This window comes from Sapajus apella, unplaced genomic scaffold (genome assembly GCF_009761245.1).
Source record: "Sapajus apella isolate SASKATOON/1434 unplaced genomic scaffold, GSC_monkey_1.0 scaffold80, whole genome shotgun sequence".
Lineage (NCBI taxonomy): Eukaryota > Metazoa > Chordata > Mammalia > Primates > Cebidae > Sapajus > Sapajus apella.
Window position 1 is genome coordinate 2,040,308 of NW_022437020.1, and position 16,139 is coordinate 2,056,446.

The 16,139-nt window shown below is 39.4% G+C and overlaps 1 protein-coding gene across 9 annotated transcripts in view; it reads left to right on the top strand.

The window, feature by feature from the left end:
• CHD2 (chromodomain helicase DNA binding protein 2) overlaps window positions 1-16,139 on the top strand; it is a 160,279-nt gene that overhangs the window by 115,367 nt on the left and 28,773 nt on the right. For all 9 annotated transcript variants that reach the window (XM_032252783.1, XM_032252785.1, XM_032252780.1 and 6 more), the window contains 7 exons: window positions 159-334; window positions 6,189-6,230; window positions 7,567-7,706; window positions 11,963-12,101; window positions 12,270-12,420; window positions 13,516-13,638; window positions 15,162-15,290. In XM_032252783.1, the coding sequence (XP_032108674.1) occupies window positions 159-334; window positions 6,189-6,230; window positions 7,567-7,706; window positions 11,963-12,101; window positions 12,270-12,420; window positions 13,516-13,638; window positions 15,162-15,290 (900 nt within the window). The remainder of the gene's footprint in view (window positions 1-158; window positions 335-6,188; window positions 6,231-7,566; window positions 7,707-11,962; window positions 12,102-12,269; window positions 12,421-13,515; window positions 13,639-15,161; window positions 15,291-16,139) is intronic.

Below are 16,139 nucleotides of genomic sequence, written 5' to 3' on the forward strand. Positions count from 1 at the left end.
TGACCTGTCTCTTTCCCCTTATTTGTCAAAGGAAAGTTGACTTGTCTGATATGGTCAGAGGTTCTGAGTACTGAAGAATTCAGGTGGCCTGGTCTTGGTCCTTTCACTACTTGCAATTTGCACATGTTACAGTGTGACTTTGCCTCAATCTTCCTCAGGCTCAGACAAACGACAGTGACTCTGACACTGAGTCTAAGAGGCAGGCCCAGAGATCCTCTGCTTCCGAGAGTGAGACTGAAGACTCTGATGATGACAAGAAACCAAAGCGCAGAGGGCGTCCCAGGAGCGTACGGAAGGACCTCGTGGAGGGATTCACTGATGCAGAGATCCGAAGGTTGGTGGAGGCTCTGTTCTCACTGAGCTTTTTTGCAAGTGCATACTGTCAAGTCTTGGGTTGACTGGATACCGGACGCTGTGACAGGGTAGGCAGAGGCTAATACCTACAAAAAAGGCAAGAGAAGCTGGGTCCTGTCCCAAATCTTCAGGATGATTCTTCCTTCTCCATGGTTTCTTTCAGTTGAGATCACTTTTATTTGTTGCTCATCTCTCTGTTTCTCTCTTATTCTCTGGTTACTCAGAACATTTTCACAAAGAAAGTTCAACTAGGGGGAAAGAGATAATTGACATATATATATATATATATATACACACACACACATACATATACAGACTTAAATATCTGTATATAAAAGAAACAACATAAATCAAAAATAAATATGGTACAAATAAGTCTACCCTGACTACCTCTCCCTCCCTCACAGTCCCAATCCCACCTGTGTTTGTACTGATAGCAGTCTGCTGGTGGTTTGCTTTAGTTTATTATTAGTACGTACAACGTGTTCAGTACCTTGCTTTCCCCATCCCATTTAAAATCAATTTTAGACATCTTTCTATGTGAGTGTTTACTATACATTTCTTGGTATCTAATTCAAACCTCTCTGTCCTCCAAAAAATGGAATCTAAAATCGTTGCTTCCACATTATTTTTTTTTTCCAGTTTCCATATTTTCTTTTTAAAGCCTGAAGAAAACAGAAAGTATAAGATGGTTTTATGGTCCAATCCATATTATAATTATATTAAATAGTCTTTTAAGGTCAATATATTTGAAACTATGAGGTGTTTCTTTTCACTTAAATGTCACACCTATTTTTTCCTTTTTTAATTTACTGTGGAAAAATATAAATCTTTCAAAATACCGACAGAGTAGCATATAACACATCCCTCTTGTCCTTACCATCTTACCAATTTTGAATTTGTAGCCAAACTTGTATGTATGTATGTATACCCCACTGCCTCTTGCTGCCTATCCCTGTATTATTTTGAGAAGAATGTGTTTTCTGCTATGGGGCAGTGTGTTCTCTAGCTATGTTTGGCCTAGTGCTTTTCAGGTCTTCAGTTTACTTTTTTTTTGAGATGGAATCTCACTCTGTTGCCAGGCTGGAGTACAGTGGCACAATCTTGGCTCATTGCAACCTCCGCCTCCCGGGTTCAAGCGATTCTCCTGCCTCAGCCTCCCAAGTAGCTGGGACTATAGGCATGCGTCATCAGGCCCAGCTAATTTTTGTATTTTTGGTTAGAGACGGGGTTTTACCATGTTGGCCAGGATGGTCTCGATCTCCTGACCTTGTTATTCGCCCGTTTTGGCCTGTCTTTATTTTCTTTATTGATTTTCTGTCTAGTCGTGGTTATTTTGGTAGAGACAGGATCTTGCTGTCTTGCCCAGGCTGGATTGCAGTGGTGTGATCATAGCTCACAGTAACTCCACACTCCTGGGCTCAAATGATTCTTGTGCCTCAGCCTCCCAGGTAGCCAGTACTACAGGCATGTGCTACCATGTCTGGCTGATTTAAAAACAATTTTTTTGTGTGTGGAGACAAGGTTTCATTATGTTGTCAGGCTGGTCTCAGACTCCCAGCCTCAAGTGATACTCCTGTTTCAGCCTCCGACGTGTTGCGATTATAGGCCTGAGCCACCGAGCCACCGTGCCTGGCCTAGCTGTTCTATCCTTTATTGAAAATAGGCTGTTGACATCTCTGTTACTCTTACATGATCCATTTGTTCCTTCAGTTCTGTTAGTTTTTGCTTCATGTGTTTTTGGGCTCTTATTAATTGTATATATTTTTATGATTGGTAGGCCTCGATTGGCCTTTTTATTATTGTAACATGTATTTCTGTGTCTCTAGTAACAATTTTTGTTTTAATGCCTATTTTCAGTTTGTTATTAGTATAGACACTCCACCTTTCTTTTTGGCTATTTGAAATTTAAAAAATGGTCAGTCATGGTGGTTTACACCTGTACCCCCAGCACTTCGGAAGGCCAAGGCAGGCAGATTGCTGGAGTCCAGGAGTATGAGACCAGCCTGGGCAATATGGCGAAACCCTCTCTACTAAAAATACAAAAAATTAGCCAGGTTTGGTGATGCACGCCTGCAATCCCTCGCACTCAGGAGGCTGAGACTGAGGCAGGAGAATTGCTTGAACCCGGGAGGCAGATGTTTGCAGTGAGCTGAGATGGTGCCACTGCACTGCAGCCTGGGTGACAGAGTGGAAACTCTATCTCAAAAAAAAAAAAAAAAAAAAAGTTTTTTCTGCCAATCTCTTTTTGTGGTTGGAGTGTTTAATCTATTTGCATTTAATGCAGTTACTGATAAAGTAGCAGGTCTGCATTTTGTTGTATGTCTTCTATATGCCGTGTCCTTTTTGTTTTTTTATTTCCCCATTACTGCTTTCTTTTGTGTTAAGTATATAAATACTATACCATTTTAATTACCCTTTTTAAAATAAAAAACTTTTTTTTCACTTATTTTCTTAGTGGTTTTGTTAGAGATTACAAGTAACATCTTAGACCAATTTACTTTGAATTAGTATCAATTTAATTTCAATGGCATTATAAAAACTTTGCTCCAATTGTAGCTCATCCCCCACTTGTGCTGTTGTCACATATTACATCTTTACACGTCGTAAACCCATCAGTGCAATTTTATAATTAATATTTTATATAGTTTTCTTTTTTTATTTGAGACAGTTTCACTCTTCTCACCCAGGCTGGGTGCAGTGGTGCAATCTTGGCCCTCTGAAGCCTCCCAGGTTCGAGTGACTCTCCCGCTTCAGCCTCCTGAGTAGCTGAGATTACAGGCACCCACCACCACACCCGACTAATTTTTTTGTATTTTTAGTAGAAACGGGGTTTCACCATGTTAGCCAGGTTGGTCTCCAACCCCTGACCTCAGGTGATCCATGGGCCTTGGCCTCCCAGAGTGCTGGGATTATAGGCATGAGCTACCACACCTGGCCTAGTCAGTTTTTAAAATCAAAGAGAAGGAAAAGAGTTACAAACAAAAATACATATATACTGTCTTTATATTTACTTTACTATCCCATGGATGCTCTTACTTCTTCATGTGATTTCAGTTACTGTTCTGTGTCCTTTCATGTCTACCCAAAGGGCTGTCTTAGTATTTTCTTTTGAGGCAGGTCTGCTAACAACAGATTCCCTGTTTTGGCTTAGCTGGCACTGTCTGAATTTGATCTTCATTTTTGAAGGAAAGTTTAAATACTATTTTTCTGTTTCTCACGTGGGATCATCTCAGTTGGCCTATCTTCAGGTTTGCCTGTTCTCTCTTCTTCAGGCTTATATCTGCTGTTGAGCCTCCCAAGTGATTTTTTTTTCATATCAGTTATTGTAGTTTCAACTCCAGAATTTCTATTTTACTCTTTAAAAAATTTGTGTTTTTAAACAGAGCATTTCTGTTTCTATTGATAACCATTTTCATCCTTTCTTTTTAATTCTTTAGGCAGATTTTATTTTGACTCTCGTAAATATTTATAATAGCTGATTAACGTCCTTGTCTTGTAAGTCTACATGCTGGACTTCCTTAGGGACTGTTTCTAGTACCTGCTTTTTTTCCTATGTATACATTGTACCTTTTTTTTTTTTTTTTTGAGAGAGTTTTGCTCCTGTCACCTAGGCTGGAGTGCAATGGTGTGATCTTAGCTCACTGAAATCTCTGCCTCCTGGTTTCAAGTGATTCTACTACCTCAGCCTCCCGAGTAGCTGGGATTACAGGTGCCCACCACCACACCCGGCTAATTTTTGTATTTTTAGTATGGGTGGGTCTCACCATGTTGGCCAGGCTGGTCTTGAACCCCTGACCTTCGGTAGTACACTCATCTTGGCCCCCAAAGTGCTGGGATTACAGGTGTGAGCCACTGTGCCCAGCCTACTTTTTGGTTTTCTATATGTCCCATAGTTTTTCTCTTGAAAAATTGGACATTTTAAGTCATGTGGCAACTCTGGAAATCAGATTCCCCTGCCAGCCATATGTTGTGTTTGCCGCTGCTGTTGTATTTGCTTGTTTAGTGACTCTGCTGTACTAGTTTCCTGAAGTCTATATCCTTTGTCATGTTATTTGTAGTTTCTACTTGAGCTTAGTGGTCAGCTAATGATGGAACAGAGAATTCCCTAAATGTTTTGAGCCTGTAAGTCTACCCGCCTTTGTTGAAGGGCTTGGTGTGTGTCTTGGGGCATGTTTCAATGCTCTGCAAGGCAGTTGACAACTCTGCCTTGATGTTCAGTTCCTGCTTGTGCAGTTTCTCAAGGTCAGCCAGAATTGTGGGGTAAGACCCTCTGAGATCTTTCCTCTGCAGGGATACAGACCTGCACATGTGTTAGAGCTTTTCAGAGTCTCCTGTGGACATCTTTCCCCTCAATTTGTCTTTGATCAACCTTTCCTTATTTCCAATTGGTAATGTTGCTCAGGCCATCATGATGTGTTAAACCTTTGCATCTAATTGTTTTTGACCAGTCAGTTGTGGACAGGGCTGTTCACACAGAGTGAGTTCTGGGTCAGTCCAATAAAGACAAGCCTGAGAGCGGAGCTTCTCAGGGTGTTGTTGGCCAGGTCCAATCATTCTCTGGGAATAGGGCTTTTGGGGAACTCTCAACCTCTTCTTCACCCTCCAGTGGCTGCTGTGCTGCTGGGTGGCACAGCTATTGTAGTTGCAGAAGTGTTTGTTTTCAGGGCTGTCATGCAGCTGGGGATAAGGGGATGGGAATAGTGCAAGTTAAAAAACGTGAAGCTTGCTGAGCTGTTTTCTTGAATAAATTTCTTAGATGGCTGCACACCTTTGGTTAATTTTCAGAGTCGTGACAACACTGATTGTGACAGTTTATGCCAGCGGTCCTATTGCTTTTATGGAGGAGCAGATTTTCACAGACCCTTAGTCTTCCATTCTGGAAATGTTGTTATTTTTAGACATAAAATATTTCAACGTCTGTCAAGAGGAGAAATGCAGAGTTAAGGAGTAATCCTCAGGTTTTGTTCGTATATAATACTTTCCTAACCCTTGTGTCCATGCTGGTCCTTTAATCTTGTTTTTAGCTATTGTCATATTCAGTTCCATTTTCTTCTGTAGCCTTGTCTTCTCATTTCCATTTTTTCCCTTAGTATCTGTCCATACACTGTTCTAGAACCCAATTATCATAGTAATTTGGCTAATTACATGATGTCCTTGTTGTGTCATGAAGTCCTGGATTTTAGTCGAAAGTACTAGTGGCCATCCTATAGGAATGGGGATGATGGCATGAGTTGGTGTGTAGCATAGTTTAGGATAGACATTTGTGGGAAGATAGATTGGATTTTTAGTAAAAGAGGTCAGTAGAGTTCCAAAATCATTTGCCTAAGAAGTTTTAAATCACAATTTACTTTGCTTTTTTCCGAAAACTATTTGAGACAGTCCTAAAAATCTTACAGCTGGAAAATCGTCAGTTTTCTAATAATGAAAAATATGGTATTGAAAGTAGCAGTGAACTGAGTAGGCTGATCAGGGTTTTATCACAATAGAGTTGTGATGATGGAATCCTTTATTGTGTAGTGAAGTCTATAGACTTGTACCTTCTGAAAAGGATATTAGCATTAAGTCGCAGTTATCCAGCATATATCTAAGCAAGTTCATGGTCAGTCACTGAGAATAAAGTTGATTTTTAATTTGAATAGATTTTCAGCAGTCATTATTTTAAGTTGACTGGTTTCAAAGACATTCGGCATTTATTCATCTTTTGATAGTTGCAAGGATTGAGCCCAGCCTCTTTTTGACAATTTGCATGGCTCATGTCATCACAGGATATGGTAGCATCAACATGAGTAAAGTAAGTCTCTTTTAATGTGTTTTATTGATCCTATTCTTAGGTTCATCAAGGCTTATAAGAAGTTCGGTCTACCTCTTGAACGGTAAGTTCAGTAGAATAGTCCCTTATCTTCTTCTTTTTTGTTTTTATTGTATAGTATGCTCTTTTTTGGTAATTTTTTCCATTTAATACTAATGCTGGGAACTTTTTTTTTTCTGAAAACATTTATTTACAAACATTTATATATTGGGTGCCTGTTGATTCATGTCCCTCTGCAGAGGGATGATAAAGATGATAAGGACAGACCATCCATAAAAAGACCTTCACCTTTGTGAAGGAGATGAATCAAGTGTATTCCAAACCATAGTGCATGAAATAATTTCCAGAGAGAGGTTCATTTAATTCCAGTTAAAAAGAATGTATGTAGTTATTATTCGTGTCCTAGTTCTTAGATTTAGTAATGTCAAAGGTAAAAGGCTGTTTATGAATTTATAATATTCTGCTAATTAACAGGATTTCATGAAGATTAAATGCACAGGGCTTATATAGCCTTGCCAAAAATAACTTCCAGAAGAGTAGGTGTTGTTACTATTGTACAAGCATTTAGAAAAATTTTCAGTTTGATACTAACAGAAGACTCTGTTTCAAATAGTTTGGTACTTTGCTTTCTATAAAATCTAAAAAGCCTTAATTTAAAGGAAATATTGGGCTCCCTTCTCTTTCTTCTGATAAACTTCCATACTGGGTGAAAATTTTAAGCCTCTTTTTTGTATTGTCTTCTCCATTTGGAGAGGAGGTAGTGATGTGTAACATTAAGCCACAGCAAAACCAAGAAAGTCAGTGACATTTTTCTAGGACTGTTGCTGACCACGTAGGGGAAGACTGCCTGTCTTTGGGCCAGTTACTGTAAAAGCCAACAGGATGTGAAAAAGGGGGTTTGGCACCTTTTGACAGTCTGTTTTTTTTAGCTGTTAATATATTTGTGTGCTTCATATGACATGGAGATCAATTAAACCTCAGTAGAAGTAACTGTACTCTGCTTCTGGGAACATTGCAGGGAATGAAAGTAGGCTGAAGGAAGGAAAGTGAATGCAGAAAAGCAAACTAGTACAGTTGGTCTTCAGGCCCTTTCACCAGCTACCACTAACAGACAGTCCATTGATTTAATAAAGTTGGTTTTCCTTGTTTCTTTCTTTCTTCTCTGTTTTTTGGAATGACTTTGTTTTGTGGAATATTCCACAATTCTTTATGACGGAAAATGAATGTGTTAGCCTTCAGCCAGTGTCCAGGGGTTCTTCTTGGATCCTTAGAATGATGAAAGGAAAGCAGAGAAAAGTGTCTTTACAGGAGAAGCTGATATGAGGCCTAGTGGAATCTCATGACATTTAAGAAGAGTGGACACAGGGCCCTGAAGTGTCCCGGTATTTGTTCCTCCTCAGGCTGGAGTGCATAGCACGTGACGCTGAGCTGGTAGATAAGTCGGTGGCAGATCTAAAACGCCTGGGTGAACTGATTCACAACAGCTGTGTGTCAGCAATGCAAGAATATGAAGAACAGCTGAAAGAAAATGCCAGCGAGGGTAAGTGAAGTCAGTGTCGGTGAGTCTCCACAACCTGGGCCCTGTGGACTGGATTTCTGTTGATACAGTGCGTTTTAAGGACAGACTTGTAGACCACACCTGCCTAATGCTTTGAGGTGTGCATTCTGAGCTGCGTTTCTGTGAGCTTAATACTCTAAGCTCCCACAGGTCTACTCACAACCAAGTTGATTTGCAGAAGGTGTAGAGTGAAGGAGGAGATGAAATGTTTTCTTTTTATGTTACTGTAGAAAGTTTGAATTCGTTTGAGTGATGTAAAAACCCAAGGGCAAAGCTTGGTGGACACTTCTGTATTTTGGCTGCAAATAAGAGGTGTTGTAGATCACAAGCATTCTTAATTATCTTGGATATACGTGCACATATTGTGTTGTGGCAAACATAAAGGATTTAGAGAATTGGAATAAATAAAATATTGGTAAATACTGTAAACATTTTGTTATATTGAGATTTTCATGCCATTTGTATTTGTTCTCATTGGATTGGACATGCAGTATATTTTCTCTCTGATACCAGAAAGTGATTTTCTCTGTCCTGTGTGAATATCTTTAAAAGCAAGAGGTAAAGGGATGCTTGTGAGGAGAAACTCTGAAGTAGTTATTGGTAAGGACACCCTCATAGTGAACTTTAAAGAAACGAGGGAGACCAGGTAAAGTGGCTCACTCCTGTAATCCCAGCACTTTGGGAGGCTGAAGCCAGAGGATCACTTGAGCCTAGGAGTTCAAGTCCGGTCTGGGCAATATATAGTGAGACCTTGTCTCTATAAAAAGTTAAAATACTAGCCGAGAGTAGTAGGATGCACACCTGTAATCCTAGCTACATGGAGGCTGAGGTGGGAGGATCGCTTGAGCCTGGGAGGCAGAGGCTGCAGTGGGTTGAGATCATGCCACTGCACTCCATCCTGGGTGACAGAGCGAAACCCTGTCTCAGAATATAAATAAATTAGTTAAATACAGAAATGAAGATATTATCATTCTTTTTCTCCAGACTGTGGTTCATCTGTGCCATTTCTGCCATGTTTTTGGCCAGGCTTTACTGGCTACCCTTCAGCAGCTTTGTTGAGCTGTGGTTCAATGTTGAGTCTCCAGAGAAAGAGTCAGCCAGTTATCTGGAATTTGGTTCTACCACTTCCCAGTTATAAGACCTTGGGCAAGTTATATCCCCTCAACTGTCTCATTTACAAAATAGAGTAATAGTATCTATTTCAAAGGATTTGGATGATTAGTTGAATAATTCCATACTTATAAATTGTTTAGCGTAGTGTCTAGCTTGCAGTATGAGGTATTAAGAAGTGAATATTTGTGCTTTGAAATTTTCTTTTTAAGGTTATTATTTAATTTGATAGAATTTAAAAATATCTTCATGACAGTTAAAATTTAAATTTTAAGATATGTTTTCTTTTTTGTAAAAGAAAATTAACTTGTATGATTTGTACAGTGATCTGCGTATTGCTTTTATAATATTCACAATACACCCAAAAGTAAACTTTAGGTTTAATGTACAGTATGTTTTCTTTGTAATTGTTTTGAATAAGTAATACATCTACATGGCTTAAAACTGAAAAACGTATTCCTATTACTTCCTGATGCTCTTGAGAAATGAATGTTTTCTCCCTCTTAAATACAAATGGTAGTACAGCATGCATACTTTTCTGTGCTTGCTTTTTCATCTCTTGGTATGTTTTGGAGCTGTTTCCTTATAACAGACCCTTCTCCCCTAAATCCCTCTTTGTTTTGTGCACGTTCACATTCTGGATCTAATTGATTGCTTCTTCTTGGTATAGTTTAACTTATTTCCCCTATACCTGTATTTCCTATAAACTGGTTTTTAGTGTATTCTGAGTCCAGGCTGACATTTCTAGATCAAATGTAGGATGATTGCTACCTCTTTTTCCTTAGGTAGAATTTTTTTTTTTTTTTTTTTTTTTTTTTAAGACAGAGTCTTGCTCTTTCCCCGTGGTGGTTGGAGTACAGTGGCAAGGTCTTGTCTCACTGAAGCCTCCACCTCCGGTTCAAGTGATTCCCCTGTCTCAGCCTCCTGAGTAGCTGGGACTACAGGCGTGTGCCACCACAGCCAGCTAATTTTTTGTATTTTAGTAGGGACAGGGTTTCACTATGTGTCTCAATCTCATGACCTCGTGATCTGCCCACCTTGGCCTCCCAAAGTGCTGTGATTACAGGCATGAGCCACTGCACCTGGCCGTGAAATTTTCGTTTCTAAAAATGTTAACATAATTATGTGTTTGCTTTATCCTAAACGCATTTTTCCAAATAGCAATACCAGTTTTACTGTTAATTAAAAAAATGCTCAAATGCAAAATGTGATTTCTTTGCAATAAAAAAATGCTCAAATGCAAAGTGTGATTTCTTTGCATTTCTTTTTGTTCTTAGAATATATCACACTAATGATGTACAATCAAAATATATTTTTAAATATTCAAAGTTATTCTTTTCGCTTTGTGGTTAATGCCACCAACTTAATATATTGTTAGACTCTTGTTTCATTTATTTTCAATACTTAGAGATTGCTTTTCTCATTTTGATTCAATTTAATTTTTTTTTTTGGAGGGGATTTTTTTTTCATTGTATATGGGCTCTGGGATACATATGCACATCCTGCATCCTGCAGGATTCTTGCATAGGTACATACATGCCATGCTGGTTTGCTGTCTCCATCCCTGTGTGCCACCCCCGCCACCCCCTGTCGCCTACATCGGGCATTTCTCTTGATGCTATCCCTCCGCATCTTCCCTGCCCTGCTTTAATGTCCCTCCCCTTCCCGCCACTCCCCACACCTTGCCCTGTGTGTGTTGTTCCCTTCCCTGTGCCCAAGTGTTCTCATTGTTCGTCACCCGCCTATCAATTTAATTTTTTAAATTATGTAAAAACACTTACATGGTTGAAAGTCACAACTATAAAACAAGGTACATTTGGAGCATCTTGTTTTCATTTTTGTTCCCCAGCTTTCATCTCTTCCTCCTTAATGGGTCACTGTTTCTGTCAGTTGTAAGTTTATCTTTCCATTGTTTCTCTTTAAAATGTGTGTGTGTGTGTGTGTGTGTGTGTGTGTGTGTGTGTGTGTGTATTTTCCTTTTGATACAGAAGAGAACATACTCAGTTTTGCACCTGCTTATTTTCATGACTGAGATAAATTCATATCATTATGTAGAGATCATCCTTTTTCCTTTTACAGTTGCAAAGCATTCTACCATGTAGATAGATGTCAGTTCACACTTTTCCCCTCGTATTTAATATTGGGTTGTTTTTGGTCTTTTGTTATTATAAAGAAAGCCACAATGAATAATGATTTAAAGAATAATACTATTTCAAACCTCTGCCAACATATCTTTGGGATAGATTTCTAGAAGTGGGATTGCTGGGTCCTGGGAAAATAGGTATGTACTTTGCGTCAGTATTGCCAAATTCTTTTGCATAAGTCTGGTGCCATTTATTTGGTCACCAGCAATGTTTGTTGGTACCTGTTTACAGGCATCACAAACAGAGTATGTTGTTAAACGTTTGGTTTTTTGCCAGTTTGATGGATGAGAAATGGTATTTTTTCTTTTAATGGACAAGAATGCACATCTTTGTTCTGTAAAGCGTCTATTCATATATTCTGCCCATTCTCTATTGAAAGGAGTTTTTCTCTCACAAACAGGTAGTATTATCTCTTGGATTTCAAATTGGACTATTGGGTTGGGGTTTTGTTTTTACTTCTGTGATTATTTTAATTTGAAATTTGGATTAGGGTAGCTTTCTAATGCCATGACTTGTTCATAATTCCACATGTTTAGGTAAGAACTCAAGCTCATGTTTCTTAAGTGATAGTGTTGTGAAGATCAAGTTCATTTTTAAAATACTTGAGAGTTTTTTGACCTCCACTAGTGGGATGGGTAGGAAAACTAAACGAGAAAACTTCAACACTAATATTATACCCTCAGAATCTACTTTTGTTAACTTTTTAAATTTTAGAAACAAAGTAGTATAAAACAAACAGGAAGATTAAAATATAACTATAAACATCTGCGACTTTAAAAAATTCCAAATCTTAAAAAACAACATGCAAAGGTTATTTTACAGACATTAATTGAGAAAAAATTTGTCTTACAGATTATATATTTGAAATAACGATAAACCAGAGATATATTCAGAGATACTAAGAGGTCAGGGTTCATTGATGCATGTTCTCTGTGGACCTTCAGTGGGTTTTCATTTAACTAATGTGAAATTGGTATTCTTCAGGAAAAGGACCAGGGAAACGGAGAGGTCCAACAATCAAGATATCTGGAGTTCAGGTTAATGTGAAATCCATTATCCAACATGAAGAAGAGTTTGAGATGCTGCATAAATCTATCCCTGTGGATCCCGAAGAAAAAAAGAAGTGAGTGTATTTTGTGTGGATGCTTAGGTGGTTGCACCGTAAGAAAACAGATTTGAAGTTAGACTTTGTGTCATTACATAGTTTTTACTGTCTCTTCTTAAACATACAAAAAAAAAAAAAAAAAAGGGCCCCTCTTCTAATGTCTTGCTGTGTTTAAACTTCCTTTAGATACTGCTTAACCTGTCGTGTCAAAGCTGCACATTTTGATGTAGAGTGGGGGGTAGAAGATGATTCTCGCCTATTGCTGGGAATTTATGAACATGGCTATGGAAACTGGGAGTTAATTAAAACAGATCCAGAGCTTAAATTAACTGACAAAGTAAGTAACTCTACCATGTTGGAAGTTTCTAGAAGATTTGTTGTGCAATGTTTTTATATTGATTACTTATTTCTAAGTATTTTCGAGGGGGTATCAAATTAGAAATTAGTACAGTCATTCTCCTTGGAAGTACTTCCATCTTTAGTGGACTGTGGCACTGTTTCACAGATGAAGACAAAGGGAAAAGACAATAGCCAGGCGAAATTTTGGGGAAATTATAGGAGAAATCTTAAAATTCTGGTACTTAATTAAGGTCAGATTTCATTACAAGAAATACCCAGGTAAGTTTGTTAATGATAAAAGCATTCCTTGGCCTTAGTTATTGGCCCTTTGTTTAAAAGTACATTTGAAACAACCATATTTCAGTTCCTCACATAAAGATTGAACGTCACCTTGGTATTCTTTGTAATGGAATTAAACATTGGCTGTTCTTCTCCCACAAAACCGAGCCTCCCACCGTATCTGTTGCAAGTAGCAAGGCCATGGGTGGAGCTGTAAGCAAGAAACACTGACTGGCTCAGATTTTAGTACGATTTGCTCCACATTGTGCTCCTGGCACATTCAACGCTGCTCATCCCATCTGGGTTTTAGGAGGGTGACAGCACCCTGCCTTAAGCACTGAGACCAGATTCAGTCTGCCAAGAGGCCCAGTTGTTGTAGCAAGGAACAGATCATGTCCTGGCATAGCTCAGTGCTCTCCGGCAATGCTCTAAGAAGCATTTTCAATCTAAAACGAAGCTTTAACCTAGCTCCAGGGATTCCCTGCTCCTGGAAGGAGGAAATCCACGACGGCTGGGATGCTCTAGCAGATGAAGCCACAAGCCCCTCCTACCTGAGTTGTTCTACCCTGTTAACAGCACAGGTAGGAGCCATTGGGAGAGCTGGATTTCTCCATCCCATTTTGTAAAATGAGAACGGCTCGTGAGGGATTTTCAGTGACTGGGAGCCATGGACATGAGATAGGATTTGAGGCTTTATCTGTATTTTGGGTGGTTGGGGAGGGAAAGGACTGTGCTTTTTGTTGTCTCTTTTTATCCTGATCCACTAACCAGGATGTGGGTGGTGGCGGGTGCTTCTCTTCCTTTCTTGTTGAAGATTCTGCCAGTGGAGACAGATAAAAAGCCTCAGGGGAAGCAGCTACAGACCCGAGCGGACTACTTGCTGAAGCTGCTCAGAAAGGGTCTGGAGAAGAAGGGGGCTGTGACAGGTGGGGAAGAGGTGAGTATGCTGCCAGCTCGGTGTTTTTCAGGGGCCTGAGGCTGCTACCCTGCAGAAGTAGGTAGGAAGAGAGAGGCCCTCTCTGGGCACTGCACAGCATGTCACCTTCTCATGGGCAGATGTTTTTGAGGTTCCAGTAATGATTGTTTAGTTGGTAGTAATAGAAATACTCATTTAAGACCATAACATCTTGGCAACTTTCTCACAAACCCTTCCATCTGAAATGTTGCCTCAAAATAATCCTCTCAGCTCCCCAGTCCCACTATTCCACACATACCATTATTGTTTCTTTATCCTCCTTTCTCAGTTTCCAGTTCCTGCGTTGAATACCTATGGGTTTGCCTATTGTTATATCTAACTCCATGATACTTGTAGTAATGGATCCCAGAGATAAAATCGACAGTTGGAATCCACAGTTAATTCGGAAACCAGAACTTACTTACTGTGTGAAATTCCAATAAAATTCTCAATGAACTCACCTGAGCTTTGTCTTCTTTTATTTCCCCAATTTATAATTTTAGTTCAGGCCCAGAAAGATGGAATCCCAGTTAAGAAATGCAAGTTGCACCCTGTACCAGCAGCCTGTGTGTGCTTGTTCTTTAAGTGCTCTTGCAGCTCTGGCATTTATAACAATTTCCTTGTATTATTATAAGCAAAGCAAATTTTAGGGGAAAAAACCCATAGTCTCACATCTCATTTTTTTCAACTAATAGTGTTGTCTCATTCTTCATATCATATGTTGAGTATGTAATATGTTATGTGTTAGGCTCTGGAAAGGCAGATTAGATCATATTTGATGAGGCAAGTAAACAGTATTTTAACCTTTTCCTTATTATATATAACTTGCTTTCAGGATTTAAAATTTATTACTTAAATTTATTATTATGTCTTTAATATATTTATGTGTATCTTTGTACACAGAGTAATTTTCCTTTTTTTTTTTAAATGTATCTTTAGGATGGATTCCAAAAATATGGAATCAGTAGGTTTAAGGAATATGGATATTTTGGCTGGTGAGGTGGCTCACGCCTGTAATCCCAGCATTTTGGGAGGCGGTGGGTGGATCACCTGAGATCAGGAGTTTGAAACCAGCCTGGCCAACATGGCAAAAACCCATCTCTACTAAAGATACAAAAAGATTAGCCAGGTGTGGTGGCACTCGCCTGTAGTCTCAGTCTCAGCTACTAGGGAGGATGAGGCAGGAGAATCGCTTAAACCCAGGAGGCAGAGGTTGCAGTGAGGCGAGATGGCACCACTACACTCCAGCCTGGGTGACAGCAAGACTCCGTCTTGGCGGGAAAAAAAGGAATCTGGATATTCTAATGTTGTATAGGCTATGCATAAGGCCTACCGGTTTTTTGTTTTGGTTTGGTCTTGTAAAATGTTGCAGTCTTTTGATTGCTTTGCAGTTTTCTTGTTTGAACTATATGGCCACTACTGCTTTCAAGAGTCATCATGTTGTTTGGTTGTGCTTTTGAGGGTCTTGATTTGTAGTTTAATCTTCATTCTCTCTCCTTTTCCAGACCAAATTAAAGAAGCGGAAGCCTCGGGTAAAGAAGGAAAACAAAGTGCCCAGGCTGAAAGAGGAGCATGGAGTTGAGCTTTCATCTCCCAGGCATTCAGATAACCCATCAGAAGAGGGAGAAGTCAAAGTATGAAGTGGGGTTTTGGTTGAGGGTTATTTATTTATTTTAGCTATACTTACTCTGCCAGCTGGAATAGAATCATCTGAAGAGTGTTTGGTTTACAAGTAAATTAAATGGAAATAGAATGTGTAAGTTTTTGTTTAATCTGTCAGAGAGGAATATAGTTTGTCAGCAACTGCAAATTTGTACATAATGGAAGTAAATGAAGGGGAGTCTGTATATTTTAATGATAAATGGTGATTGACACATAGCCTTATTCTTTCTTGGGAATGAGCAGGAGTGGTCAGGACTGTGGTTAACCAGGGAGCTCATGCCTCATGTAAAGGGGGCAGCTGCTACGGAGTTCCATTAACAAAATTCCTGGGGTCAGGTTTGGCTTGCCAGTGGGTAACCTCTGGTCTAAACAAAGTGAATAGTAAATTGGTATCACTTAGTGGGCTATTTGAGGTACAACTTTATGGGATTTCTGAAAGTGTAATTGTACTTGGAGATTAGCTCCAGGAGGATCAGCAACGGGTACAGGAACTAGTGTGGATTTGAGTCTCACGTATGTACGTATGTACGTACATACATACACGCATACTTTCATACATTTATGTATTATGTTTTTGAGTCAGAGTCTCGCTCTTCTGCCCAGAATAGAGTGTATTGGTGTGATGTTGGCTCACTGCAGCCTCCACCTCCTGGGTTCAAGCGATTCTCCTGCCTCAGCTTCCCAAGTAGCTGAGATTACAGGCACCCACCACCACGCCTGGCTAATTTTTGTATTTTTAGAAAGACGGGGTTTTACCACATTGGCTGGGCTGGTCTCAAACTCCTGACTTCAGAAGATCTGCCTCCCAAAGTGCTGGAATT